The sequence below is a fragment of the Anticarsia gemmatalis genome, chromosome 9 (assembly GCF_050436995.1).
Source record: "Anticarsia gemmatalis isolate Benzon Research Colony breed Stoneville strain chromosome 9, ilAntGemm2 primary, whole genome shotgun sequence".
NCBI classification, from domain to species: Eukaryota; Metazoa; Arthropoda; class Insecta; order Lepidoptera; family Erebidae; genus Anticarsia; species Anticarsia gemmatalis.
The window spans coordinates 12,058,748-12,074,099 of NC_134753.1; the positions used below are offsets into that span (position 1 = coordinate 12,058,748).

At 35.1% G+C, this 15,352-nt stretch overlaps 1 protein-coding gene across 7 annotated transcripts in view; it reads right to left on the bottom strand.

Annotated features, from left to right (window-relative positions):
* The window catches only part of bru3 (CUGBP Elav-like family member bruno 3), a 797,460-nt gene that overhangs the window by 13,209 nt on the left and 768,899 nt on the right, over nt 1–15,352 (bottom strand). For all 7 annotated transcript variants that reach the window (XR_012959607.1, XR_012959609.1, XR_012959611.1 and 4 more), the window contains one exon: nt 615–773. Coding sequence is in view for 2 of the 7 variants with exons in the window: in XM_076118110.1 (XP_075974225.1) it covers nt 615–773 (159 nt within the window). In the remaining 5 variants the exon portion in view is untranslated. The remainder of the gene's footprint in view (nt 1–614; nt 774–15,352) is intronic.

Consider the following 15,352-nt stretch of genomic DNA (forward strand, 5'->3'; position numbering starts at 1 on the left):
CTGTCCGTTGTCTGCTACTCAGTCCCTGTTTTGCATTACATAGAAGAAGTTTATGTGTCTCCCGAGATTCAGCTCCATCAGAATTTCGGTAGACACATAAGCTTCGGTATTTATGAAGTAAACAGGTAAAGTTCAGGAGCCGGTAGCCCCGCGGTTGCAATATTGCATGCCGTACGTCTATCAATTTTCATCAACCTGTACACTGGTATTAAAACTTTCGGTTTACGAGTATACCTCGGGAAATTGTTTTTGAATATTTTTGGAATATTGCATTTGTAGTGCCGTGTAGACCAGACCATGAACGTATAAAGTTCGATGTTTGTTGTTGCAAAACCAATGAACAATTTGTTTGAAAATTTTGAGTTTGAATATCGGTGGGTATTTAAATTTAGTAAGACAGTGGTTATAGTTTATACTTCTGGTCATTTTGTTTGATGTAAAAAACTAGTGCTCCGTTGATAGTATTAAATCATATTAAGTATTTATTATGTATGTTATTGCAATGTGCGTCTATACATTCCGCACTCAAGTAGTTTATTCGAGTTCAGTAAAGTTGCTTATATGTAGTGTATTATCGGTTTCAATTGTTAACAAGTAAGTAGTAATATATTTACCTGTTCAGTGATAACCTGGGCGTAAGTGCTGTAGGCACCGAACTGATTGAAGACGAAAGGATTGAGCAGACTCATGTTGCCGGCCATCTGCTGCATGCGTCGCAGTTGCCGCTCCTTCTCTGTGTCCGCAAACTTCACCACCAGGCTCGATGACGCGCCCTGCAACAATTATTAATGAACACATAAGAACTAGCGTTTTAGTGAGACTATTTCTTCAGTATATTTTTGGGCATGGCTTTAGAAGATTATTTGTGATAGTTAAAGACCTATTATGAAGAAAAATTGGGCGTTGGATAATTATATTCCATGTTACATCTATTTTTTGTCTGTAAGGTAACGTGCCATAGGAAACAATAAATAACTTAGGTTGTAGTTATCAAGGAGAGAACAAAAATAGCCTAAAAAGCAATGTTTTTACGAGATACACAATAAAATTACCGCTGACAAGCAGCTATTTGCCTGTCACCTACAATCCCTTCCCCAATAAAGTGGAAAATTAATCCCTCGTCGCGCGGCAGAGATACCGCGCTGACCTCTTTAAAAATGCAGCAACAAAGCCCTCCTGAATATTAAAACTGCAATAGCAGCCGCGTAAAGTGCTCCCCGGACTATAACAACGGCAATCCCACAAACTAGGGTACAACAAAACGGTCGGCACAATACGCCAGCGAAACGTTGAGCGTTCGCATTCATTATGTATTTGCAGTCGGAGTACAGGCAAAAATGGGTGGGCGCGGGTAGGCCCGGCACGAACCGCGACGCAACAGGTCGCAGCCCCCTCGTTGCAACAAGTTATTTGGGCTCACATCCAAAAATGCATCGGCCGAGACGTTGAAGTTGGCCGGGCACGGGCCTCTCTTGCGGAAAACTGGCTTCCTTCCGAGTGCGGGCAGTAGTCGGCGCGGCCCGCCGCCGGCGCCGCGCGGTAATTGAGCGCCGACGACCCGCGATTGTTAAGTACGCGTTAATTGTTCGCGCGTGTTTGCTAAAAGTATTTCACAGTCGAGCGCCGCCGCCGCCGAGCCGTCGAGCGTGCCCACGCATTACATCCCAGTATTGAATTATTCCGTGGCCGTATTTATTTCGGTGTCGATTCCATTGTTTGATATTTTCGATTTCCGCTCTGTAAACGTTGTGGCCGTTCACTCAAAAGCTTTCAGTTTCCTTTTTTATTCGCAAATAAAGTCCTAAGTGATTTTAAAATGTTTATGCATAATAATTGTTGCTATATAAAAAGATAAGATACTTTAGCAATTAGTTAACTAAACAGCGCGCGACGTTTACGAGTAAGCAAGTTTGTAATTTAATGGAGTTGGTTAAGTCATTAAATTATTATTAACGTAAAAGATTAATGGTAGTATTAAGGCTCTCCGAAATTTGCTTTAGGTAACGGTTGATTAATGTCTGCTTTATGAATAAATATTTGAAAAAGTTTTGTCGTGAAGTTATTCTTTAATGTGTTATTATAATTTCCTGGATTCAGAGTTAAAACTTCGTTCGCTAATGTTCAATAACTTCGTTGTTTACTAGTGTATCGATTTTATTAAAGCATTGTTATTTAACAACGATGATAAAAGCTGCGCCGGCGCAGAAACATAACAAACCAAAACAAAAAGAAAACAAATTCTTAAACGTGATATAAATATTTTGTCACTATATAACTTCCCCTTATTATAATCTCCAACCTGTAAAACAATATTCCTTACTCAACTAAAACACATACAAAATACATAAGTAACAAACCAATCACATTACGCCGTTACAGCCCTTACATATTACCTCACCTCACCTCAGTTCAAATGTCACGGCTATGAATGAACATAACCGTCGCACATCAAATTACTGCCTAACAAATGTACCAACATTACACTCGCGTATCACTGCCGGTTGTTTTAAAATATATGTTTTACAAGCTTATTTTTAAGGGAAATCTGAGTGAGTGTGGGTTGGGATGAGAAGTTAGTGTTGTATAATTTAGTAAAGATGAAAGAATAAATGATTTATATGAATTTGACTGCCTCTGTGGCGCAGTGGTTTAGTTCGCCACGCCGATACCACTGCAACGGGAGGTCGTGGGTTCGATTCCCACACGGGACAATTATTTGTGCGATCCACAAATAATTGTTTCGGGTCTGGTTGTGCTTTGTGTCCGTTGTTTGTATGTTTGTAAAAGTCCCCGCGACACAAGAGCAATTCTTAGTGCGGGAGTTGTAAAAAAAAAAGAAAAAAGAATGCATTAATTACCTATATTTATTTAACAAGGTTATGGTTTGCCCATGTCGGTATATCTTGAGTCGCTGCATATATTTGGTTGAGTATACAATTCAGTAGTTAATTCTGGAAAACTTAGCTCTTTATTCTTTAGTAGGTATACCTACATAATATCTACCTACTTAATTTTTAAATGAAAGCAGATATTTGATTTGAAAGTTTGGATATAAAAACGCTTATAAACTAATGAATCGCAAAGAATAGAATAAACATCGAATCAATTCATCACTTCATCAAACATTTATGAGACAAAACTATCACATCACTTATATAACTAAACTAAGAAGTACACTACAGTATGATATATGAAACTAAAATCCATACTTCCATATCCATATCCATACTAATATTATAAATGCGAAAGTAACTCTGTCTGTCTGTCTGTCTGTCTGTCTGTCTGTCTGTCTGTCTGTCTGTCTGTCTGTCTGTCTGTGTGTCTGTCTGTCTGTCTGTCTGCTACTCAATCACGCCTAAACTACTGAACCAATTTGCATGAAATTTGGTATGGAGATACTTTGATACCCGAGAAAGGACATAGGCTATATATCATCACGCTACGACTAAAAGGAGCAGAGTACCAGTAAAAAATGTTACAAAAACTGGAAAAAATTTCACCCATTCTCTCTCATTGGACGCAAGCGAAGTTGCGCGGCTCAGCTTGTATCTTATACATAGCGTATCTACTCCAAAAATCCCAAAACAAAAACCGTACCATTCCGAGAATTCATCCATAATATTACACAAGTTCCACTTTCAAAGAGCACCCCTTTAGTTCAAATAAAAGTATAGTATGTTTATAATATAGTGTGTTTATATAATATTCGGTCATGTGGAAAGATTGAGTGAAAGGCGATTAGCGGAGGATTTGCGGGGCGAGCGAAGGCGGCTTTCAATGCTATTGTTACTATATATTATTATATGTATAGAATGGGATGTGTGGATTTTTGTAGAGTATTCTTTGTTCATGTCGATGGCTAAGTCTCGTGAAGCTAGGTTAGGTTGAGATAACTTTTTTGTTTATTTGATTGATTTAATTGAAATGTTCACTAACTAAAATAATATAATTAACTTAATTACGTCGAAACAATGTACCCCGGAAATAAGGCTAAACTACAAATGTCAAAGAAGTCAGATTTTTCTGTAACTGTCTTGTTTCCATAAATTCCATTGTTAAGTAGTACATAATGCCTTTAGATATTTCCGAAAATCCAGCATTCAAAATATTGTAGTTATAATTTTAAAATTAGCAGCTAGATATCTGTATATTACCTACTCAAAAAGAAACTCACGAAAGTGATTTCAATCAAAGTACAAAAAGAATCTTGTTTTATTTTTATCTTTGAATTCTAAACATGTCCAATCTCAGTTGAGTGCAAAATGTTAAAAGCGTTAAGAGTTTAATACCTTTAAATGTAGCGAAGCGCTGCAATTGTTAGAATAAGCACATTGTAGCTGCTTGAGTCTTAGTATAATTAAATGTAAGTTTAAGACTTGCTTTATGTCTGTTTAGTATATTAAAAGTTATTTAAAAGCCTGTTTAAAGGGTATTTATGATGAAACTTGTTTTTTGCCATATGCAATTGAAAATAAACTTATGTTAAACATGTTAAAAGTGTTTAATTAGATGTCAAAATTATATGTCAGTAACGCGTTGTGAATTCCGTCATGTTGAAGTTGCGTTTCAGTTGTAAACCAGTTGCGCTGAATTTGTAACAATCAAATGCGTTTTTTTCAAATTTATGTCATGTTTAGCCACCAAATTTCTGAGTATCTGAATATTTATTTAATCGAAACCTATTGGATACTTTAGTATTTTAAACGACACCCGAAAAATTATAGTTAAAGATAAATATGATGGTGTCTTCTTTTAATATTATTGAAAGTAAAGTTGCAAATCCTTATAAAACTTTCCAGTAATTCCATTGATTTGTACTCTTTGTATAATGTGTATTTATTAGTAAGTAGGAGGCATCCTTATTCCCGTATCATGAGAAATGAGGAAAACATTCCTCGCTAATTCGCCGGGGAGTTAATTATGATAGTCGTTTGTATTGAGGAAGCCTTTGGTTTTTAATTAATACTGTTTCATTTGTATGGTTTAATGAGATCTTTTATATTATGTGGAGAGAGGGCTAATACCAGTCGTATGTAAGTCCGTTTCTAGAGAAAAACGGTTTTTACTTATACCAGTATTTTTTTTGTTGTTTTCTAGATCATTCCAGAACTCCTACGCAATATGATACTTGAAATACTAATCATTGAAAGAATTGGCTGAACTTATTAGAAAATCTATATTGTTTATTTAGCGTTAACCCATTCACTGCCTAGCTGAAAATTAACGACATTACCCAGATTCCGCTGTATTATGATATCAGCCCGCCCATCGGCGGGTCCGGCATCTCGATTAAGTATCCTTGCCCGCCCATCGGCGTTTTTGGCATGTAGCTGTAGATTTCGACATAAACCGTTTCACATGTTCAGTTTACATGTACTGTACCGTGTTTAAAGCGTGTATGTGAAGTTTCCTGCGATATTTGTGATAAAATTGTGACAGTTTTATTGGTTATTAGCTGAAATAGAAATGGAGCATGAAGGTAAGGCATAACTCTCACTTAATTAATCTAAGATGAATCAAAATCATACAATCCTAAAAATTAAGCTAATATATATGTAAAGAAATCTATTAGGCCTTTTAAAAACCCACATATATGTGCCTTTTTTAATTGTCAGGTGTCGTCAATCCTTGGGTACATTAAATTACATACTTAGTTAAAAAAAGTACATTATGCAAATTTGCTTACAATAAATTTTTATCGTTCCTCCTATTTACTATATGTAATATTTTCTTTCTTTTGTTCAGACAATACAACTGAATTTGTTATACACAGGTAAATATGGTTTATGACTTCTGGGTCCTACCATGATCATTATGTCTGCTGTTTTTTCGTGCAAAATGATTTAGCTCGTGCGATATTTGTTTGCGCTTCTGGCCAGAACATTTTTTTTATGCGTGTAGGTTATAAATCTTCTTATTATATTTTATCGACGCAAAACAACATCAATTTCTATTAAAGGTAACTTAATTTTAGTTAAAATTTATAATTATAAAATTTTAGTTAAAATTATAGTTCTTATCTAATTTCACAAAAGGTTGTTAAATCCTGAATAAGTGTTATGCCCGCCCATGGGCGGGTTCGGCATGAAAAGTCGGAATTGACTTTTTTCCAAACCTGAGATATCTGCAGGCCGTTTTGATAACGAATAAATTTTAGTAAAACGAATCATTTCACAAAATCTTTCATTTTTCTAATGGTTATTGGCTTAGATATCGGAGGTTAAAATCCAACCGCCCATGGGCGGGCTCGGCGTGTCAGTAAAAACGTTTCACCCGCCGATGGGCGTGCACGGCACTGAATGGGTTAAATTGTATTTTAATTTGAACACAGGAAAAAATTTAATTATTGAATTAGATGAAAATTTTTGACTACTTTGAAAATTAGGTACCCTATCCAGACTTCTTTTCAATTATCAGTGGTTTTTGGATCGAAGAATCACCTACAGAATCTTTTTTTTAAAGTCGGCTGCAGTATCTGTAACACAGAAAAATAAAGTAAAAAGTAAGTTTCCTTTGTATCGTATTAAATAGTAGTTCAAGTATTGCGTGGTGTGGTCACGAGCAAGAATGTCCCTCCGGCCGCGCGGGCGTCGTAAAATACCATTAGTTCAATGAATTACAGCGACCGTGTCTGCACTTAAGTATACAAACTAACTTGTTCAATATTACTAAGAGTATGTCTTTTAATCTACTTATAGTATAAGAAATAAGAACTAGGATATTAAAATACGGTCCTTACAAATTTTGACTTTTGTGGATACCGATCAAGGTAATGATAAAGAAGAACCTCCCCCACTGTTGAGCTAATGTTTCTTATAACATGAAGTACGCGATCTAAAAAATTGAAATTTAAAAGCCTTAAGACTAAAAGAGATAAACTTGACTAAGTTTTTAGAACTGTCTGAAACCAATTAATGATTTAGGAGGCACATTTAAGACGAGATTTCAAACTTAAGTATCCAAAAGCTAGTATCTATCTAAAATATTAGTATTCATGAATTTTTTAGGTCGCAAATTATAAAATTTACATTCAAAGGCGGCTCCACAACCTATGGAAATGGGAGTACATCCTACACTCGCACAAACAAAATAGTTACTCCAATTTAATAACAGAAACTTAAACTAATAACCCATTAAACAAACAAGAGACAAACACAAACGTAAATTATTTAACTATAAGCGAAAGTGAGGTTGCAACAGTAATTATGAATCTAATAATACTCGCGTTAATTGTACTGAACGTGTAATGAATGGTTCCCTTGCTACTCGTTAGGCAGTACGAGCGTACTACGCCGTGCTACGCCGTAGCGCTACGACGTATTACGGCGTACTAATAAAACACGTTATAAACTGTTACAGCCAAGATTATGTGTGTTCTCGAGTTATCGTGAGAAATTGGAGACGTATCTTTTATAGAATAAATGTTATTTTTAATTTCTAAGTAAATTATTTGTTTATTCGGATCAGATGTTGGGAAATTAACCGTCGCCGCGTCGTATCCACTACAAATATTGTTTATAAATATAATAATAGTATTATCCTTGGATGGTAACTAAGGAATAATGTTGAAAAAAATTGACTAATAAGCAGAAGTTGATATGAAACACATTGCCTAGTCCCACAACCACACATCTTTATTGTACGGCACGAAAGCCTAAAATCTAAATCTTTGTTAATGTTTTTAAAAGCGAAGTTATTTAGTCTTCAAAAATGAGCCATTCAATTTATATTTGAATAAAAATAAGTCGGTAAATGCACGAGCACGGATTTCCTCTCAAACACGATTATGACGCTGACCTAATGAGACTTTTATAGACGTATATTTTTGGATCATCATGTTTAAAACATTTTGCCGGAATAAGTTTCGATATAGGAAGACTTAACTTTTATTTTTTAGCAAAAATTTAGAAGAAGTAAGAACCATTTTGTAGAAAGACGGTAGTTATCTTTGGAGTTGCTTAGTAAAATATATGCCAAATTAATATATATGTCATTTAATTTGACGGCTTTAATTTTATTTAAGCCAATATTAGTTAACAAAGCCAATCAGCTGCCTTTTGTCCAAGATAAAAGAAGAAAAATGATGTGGGAAGTTAGTGAAGTATGAAGAGTTAAATTCGCATTCTATGAAACTACAATTACATTACTTTACAACATATTTCGTCAACTATAAACTTGACGTGTTTCCTTCGCCACAAAACGCGTAACTCTTTACAACGAAATGGCAATGGCGTCAATAGTAATAAAATGTAAACGGCCACACCGCGAGCGGTCAGTGTATAAATATTGAGACAATAAACATGTCCGGACCTCAGTTTGTAAACAACGGACCTCGCACGATTTAGTACTCAACTCCTGTAAACATATAGCTTGGAATGTAAAAAATAGGCCAAGTTCTTCAATTATTTTGTTACAGTTTTTGTATAGGGTTAGCTGAAACTGTAGTTTTTACAGCCCCAATGGCAATAGATTGGAAATACAGTCTGCTGGAATAGTTAGACTCGTGTAGGTACTGAAAATTCAGTTTAAATCTGCTGTATGTGAAGTTTTTCACTATTAAGTGTTTTACAGCTGCATAAAAAAATGGTAAATGTTATCATAATTCAAAAATTATTGTATCTAAACGACAAACGCAGATGAAAATTTTATTAATATTTATTTGGATAAATTGCACAGGACTTTTTGATTTTGGTAGGAAAACTCACATCCGTCGGTTTCCATTTTCCAAACTTGGCTGTTGCCCACAACGTATCCTTCACAACACCAACAAATATCCCGGTTTCACCTAAAAATACTGAGGCATACCCTCGTGGCACCTAAACAAACAGTATGTAGATGTGTGGAGCGGACGACAGATCGAGATCAACAGTAAATAACTGCGTCAGAGACAGAGGGTTTCCTGCCAAACTGACACTTAATGGTGTGCAGGGACGGACTTGAGGAAATATCTAATAATCGCACCAGTAATACTAGTAAGTATCACTTGAACTGTAAATGGTATTGTTCATTCGTGGTTTTGTTGGGTTTCTAAAGACAGGGTTAACGCATTATTGTACAATTTATTGACATCTGTCATATAATAAAACTCACGTTTACACAGTGTCACATTTTTCGATTGTAGAAATAATGATGACCAAACAAATATTATTAACAATAGTTTTGAAAGTTTTATTGCGTCAGATTGTTTCCTAGCGCTCATTTAATTTCACTTTACGCTTAATGCCTATCTATTTACTAGGTTTCTTTAATGTCCTATATTATCAGCTAGTTACAAAAATTTTACTCATTGTAGTTAGATATCATCCAAAAACGTGGCTCCTTTTTCTACATACCAATTAGTCAGAGCAATAAAAACGTTCGTTTACGGCTAAGACAATAATTCTTGCGTTGTCGTACTCAGATTTTTACTTTGCCTTGTTCTGTGATAGAACCGAATAAACCTGAAACTTGTAACTAATTGAGCATCTAACACAAGCTTATTAAAAATATGTTGTTAATTATATTAATTACGTGTTATTAAGCATCAAATCCGTGTCTGTATGGAGTGCGGAAGCGAGCGCGGGCCGGCACAGGCGGGCGGAAGCGACGGCGGGGGCACGCACACAATGAGCGCCGTGTTCCAACTGAGGACACTGTGTTATGAACTCCCTAGTTAATGGAGAATTAGCATTCATTAAACACTTCACTAGATGAACTGTATATGAAAAAGATGTAGATGAAAACCGTTAGAAAAGAATTGTCGTTATATTTTTGCGGATTTGACACGCAACTTTCATTTAAAAGAGGATTTATATAAACGTATGTCATATATATAAACTCTCTGTTTTTGAATAAAGGCATTTAAAGAACTCCTAAGGGTTATGGATGTATCGTTAACTAGTTCTTTTTTATGGCATAGGATTGCCAAATGGAATCAAGGACTTCATTAAGGTTACTGGAATTTTAGTATTAGGAAAAACTAACCAACATATCAGGGCCTGTTCCAGTAAAATGTGCACGAAATTCTTGTTTTCCCACTATCATCACTTAACACAGTTCACATGAGCGATAATTCAGAACACAGTGTCTCTCTGTGTCGCCGGTGGAACAGTCCGGCGGTCTAATATGATACGGCAGATAGATTGCCGTTGATACCGGTACAGATGTGCACATCTCTTGCACATTACCAGTGCTATGTCATCGTACGGACGTGTATGGCTATGTTACACTCACGAATTCACCTACGATGAAGAATATTCTCGTGATGTTTCAATCGAGATATAATTCTGATTCATGGTTTTTAAGAAATGACTAGCAAACTATAGATTTTGATAATTCTTTGTCATATTACTTTATTATACTTAAGTATTAAGTTAATTAATTTATTAATTAAATGAGGTTTTTTCACCGTTTGTATATACGGCGAAAATACCTAAATGTTAGTACATTTTTATAGTGTTCATACACGATCATTACTGGCATTGAGTAGTTCGCGCATTTCGTCTGAGTATATTAGCAAGGAATATTTACGTCAGAAAAGTAAACAAAAAGATATCATAACACTCAATTAAACACGAACAATGCATTCACGAACAAACGCGTGCACAATACGAATTATACTTTAGCTCCAATCCCAAAAGTTCCAAATTACGCTCCTTCGAAAAAACAAACTTTATTACTTATTAACTTCAAGATACCTTTCGAACCGAAATTTTTAATCTTTCCTCCGCCGATTTAATTAATTAAAAGTTAGTGAAACTCAAAACGAGTTATACAATTGTTAACAGACACGAATTTCAAGTAAATAGGGTTAACTTAATTTTGTTGTGGAAGGATCTAGAACTATAATAGGAGGGTAATGGACGAATAAATAAGTTTTTGTTTTAGTTTATCTCTTTTTAGCAAACGCTATTAGAAGAGAACAAAAGATATTTTAAAGTAAATGAGCTTACAAATTAAATTACATTGGATATAGCCAACTGAACTAAAATCTTCTATAGCAATAAAGAATAATAATTCATTGTATATTTCTATCAATTCTCAATATTAGGTATATTTTAGCTGCTGTATTTCTTCACAAAAACGACAAATAATTTCCCTCATCGACAAATGGATAAACTAATTTGACGGTACTTCATCAATCAACTTCTTAATTTGTAGACTTTTAACTTTGTAAAGTCGAAAATTGAATTCTTAAAAGTTTCCGACGTTCGCGCTTTCAAAGTAGGGCGCATACCGAAAACACTGGCAAAGAATAGACGACCGGTTTTTTAGAAAAAATAAACCATTCTTATAGAATATCCTTCTGTATTCCTCCAGATAAATTACGTTTAACTTAATGTGTAGTATTTCGACAAAATTACACATATCTTCTTCGTTGCTGTTAATAAGATAGATTAACTACAATCATATCTATAGTTAAGTATTGAAACCGTATCTAAATGAAGTAGGATTACAATTTGGTTTGACAAGTAAATCAGAACAACAACAGAATTAACGAAGAGGTTATCTATAGCTAGTAATATCTATTACTTGTATTAATCATAGCAAACCGCCGAATTCGGGCTCCCTTAATTGAAACACAAATAGCTAGGTGTGATTGGACCGATGGTGAGATTAAACTAGTTCAAACCGGTTTAAATCTCGACAAAGGGTGCGAATGTTAAAAGGCCGGGTGTGCCTTAAGGCGTTTTTACATTAAAGATATCGCTCACAGAACAATTAATGAATAATTAATACTACGGATTGTATAAAGCGTTTTGTATCAAAGTCTTGTATTGATAGTTCGAGTGAATATTAATTACTAATTCGTTAAGTTTGTTGAACCCGGATTGTTTGAAACTTAAGCTGGGAAGTGTTGAAACGATACTGGATTATGAGGTCAAATAATTGTGCAGTCAATTGTTTGGTGGAAGATTTGTAACACCATACTTATTATTGGACATTATGATTTTATTTGTGGAAATATGGAGTTTCATGAAAAACTTTTCGAGTATTGTTTTAATTTGGTTTATAGAGTAGGATTGTTAATAATTCGGAATCACTCAAAACCATTTCATTTTCGTTATAAGTAAGTAGTTCGTCTAATAATTTAAAAACTGCGCAACATACCTACAAGATAAGATCACCAAAAAATACGAAAGTCTGCGGCGTAGTTTCCGGTTATCACGATAATATAATGACATTACTAAAAGAATACCCTCAAAATATTCTGACCTGGTCTACATTTTTGAATATAATTTTCCCCAAGGAGTGACAGAGACGAAATGACAGTCACTGCGTAAAAAAACTGATATTCACTCGTATCTCGTTAGACTAAAAGCCGACCCCGATATGATTGGAAATAATGAAGCTAGGAAAAAATAGAAAATAGATTTTACGATAGAATGTGGATTATTCACGAACCAGTCACATTTATGAGTGTATTTTAGGGTTAATGACCACTGAATTTGCTGACCCGTCGACTATAATGTAATGTATCCTAAAATATTGGTTTCTTACTTAATTAAGAGGTGACCTTTGATGTAATGACCAAAAGTCATAAGAAATTAAGACTGAAGTTATAAAAATGAATACGTGTTAAAAGCAGCGCGACACATTAAACTGGGTAAAGTGTTAATAACACACTCGAACAAAAACACCGCCACATCGTATGCGGTCCGACAAAAATGATCTAAACCACTCAAAATTAACGACTAATCCTACCACAAACGGCGACCACTAAAACCTTTCTTGTGACTATAAAACGAGCTCAGTATAAACGCAGCTTTACCCTTGTTTTATTAGACCCTGCTCATAGATGGCTGGGTGTAATTCCCTCATACAGACGCGGCCAGTGTCGAACGCACTGCGCCCCGCATTGTTCCCAAAGAGGGAGTGGAATGGGCTAAAAGCCCGCTCTATAAGCCTCCTTCTTAATTGGAATCTTTTAAAGTTTACTCGGGCAATAAAGGAGTCTGAATTACTTAAGTACGAGGCTCCGTACGACCGTGGATTTACCTTCAATGAACTTGTAACAGATGTTAGAATGAGTGGCAGCAAGCGGCGTGTTTTATGCGGGACCTCGGTAAAACCGCTCCGTTGTTTAATAAACGCTGTTTGTTATCGCGATAGTTTGCGAATAATTGTTGATGGTTTAATATAGTGGTTGTTTATGAACATTCCGAGGTAAATAGAGGGTGGGTACACGGGGTAGGGTATGCAAACGCGTAAAAGAGAGTGAACCGTTAATGTTTATGTCTCACTTTGCTCCTGATGATTGACATAAAGGGTTACTTCGTTTGCACGAAGTTCGAGTTGCCGGAATTAGTTTTAATATAAGCTCTTATTTCAAATTATACAACCGGACTTCTGCGAAAACAATTAGTGTTTTATAGGTAGAAATGTTACATTCTGTACATATGTAAAACCATTCTTACCACATCAACTGAATACAGAAGTTCGGTATTTACAAAGTATCCCACACGCTGCTTTTCTTACATAAAAGTAGCTTCATAAAACAAAAATGACTTAATAAGCTTACAAAAATAGAAAGTCAAATATATTTGTAAAAGCACTTCGTATAAGCGTTGTATAATTAATTTCTTTCCGTTGTTCGGTCATTTTATATTGATGACGTCATAAGCTTAGTTGTGTACTTCCAAATACACAATACGTAAGTCTTAGAGGTTATTTCGATTGGCCCCGCTTATTTTCGAGTTTGGGTCCGTGCAATAACTGGCTCTTGTATTATTCATCTTCCAATTATTGTGAAAGGAGTTTTCTGTTTCTTCCGTGCACGATTTGTTGGCGAGAGGGCAGGTATTCAGGTACAAGAGGGCTTGTTTGCCTCAACAATTGGCTTGGCGGGCCTCTCAATGTCGTATTTTCATTATTGAATATTAGATCAAATGTCGTCGATGAGAAAATCTCGTTTCGACCGACTCGTTCAACGGGAATGAATAACTTGTATTTATTATTTATGCTTTGAATTGAGTCCCGTTTGTATTATTTAGCTTTTGTTGATTTCTCAAAGCTTTTTATTTTGGAATATTTCGAGCGTTTTGTGTTTACGCGATGTCGTTGGGATTTTGAATTGTTTTTTTAAGACATTACGTGTTTTTTTAAGTCAGTTGTATTTTTTGGTCAAAAGAATAGCTAAAATTGTGTTTTTTTTTTTACTTTAATATACATAAAAGGCAATTGTTTTAGAAATTAGAATATTTATAATAATTGTGGTAAAATGGTGCCATCAGAAAATGTCTTAAGAAGCAACAAAGCCCAATATAAATATTTATAGTATTGTATATCAAAGCGTATCTTTATTGCCTGATTAACACGCACCATACAAACAACATATAACGACAAACACCGAAATAAATCGTCGTTGTATAGAAAGTTTCAAATTTTCCTACTCATACAGATTTGCGCTGGAAGGGATGCCTGATTACTTTGGCGACCGAGTGGATTCCCCGAGGCACCGAACAGTAAGGGTTTGTTAATGCGAATATATTTATACATGTGTGTATCTTACATCTATGTATGTACTTGTATACAACAGCTACCGCCAACTTTGTCTTGATTTTCGTGTTCTTTTAACTATTGTCTTAGATTGAAAGGTGTACGCTTAATATCTTACTAGCTTAGTCACCTGTGATATCGTGACAAACTGGCAGACCTTTGCACTTACAATATTTCAGTATGGATAATAAGAAGAACCCTGTGTAGAAACAAGGGATAATGTAGCTATCTATTACTGCAAGAATTTTTACAATCGGTTAAGTAGTTTCAGAGATAACACACTACAAACAAACTCAATATTTTTATTATACAAAAGTAAATAGAAGTAAGAACGGGGGAGTATATTTTAGTACCTGAAATGTCTATGTTTGTATCTAAGTTATTGTGTGTGTGTGACATTCAAATCTAGTTGAAGATTAATGTGTGTGTGACACTCGATTTCGTCTCAGTAGATTAGTCTGGACATAGGGTTTATCTGATGGTTAGTGGCTCTAAAGATAAGTGAGAGCCTACAATTTCTAGATGTAGTGACTTGGATGTTAATAGAGTTAGGACTAATGTTAGGTCAAGTAACAAATGTAATTTGGTTATGTGTGTCACTTGCTATGTTATGGAGATGTCTCATGATTCGTGGAGATAATTACTTTTAAAGTTGATTGTAGTGGTCAGAGTCTTGTCTTAATCCATGGGTACATATTAAGCCCCGGTTTCTGAGGTATATCGGCAGTCATAGGTGTAGCGGCAGTTTATCTATTCAATTGCGTTTAAACTGATATAAAAAATAGTTTGAATATATAAACTAGCGCTAAATGTGCCTCAGAAACCGGGGTAAGCTGTTTAAAGATACTGATTATGGCATAATCAAAGATTTTGT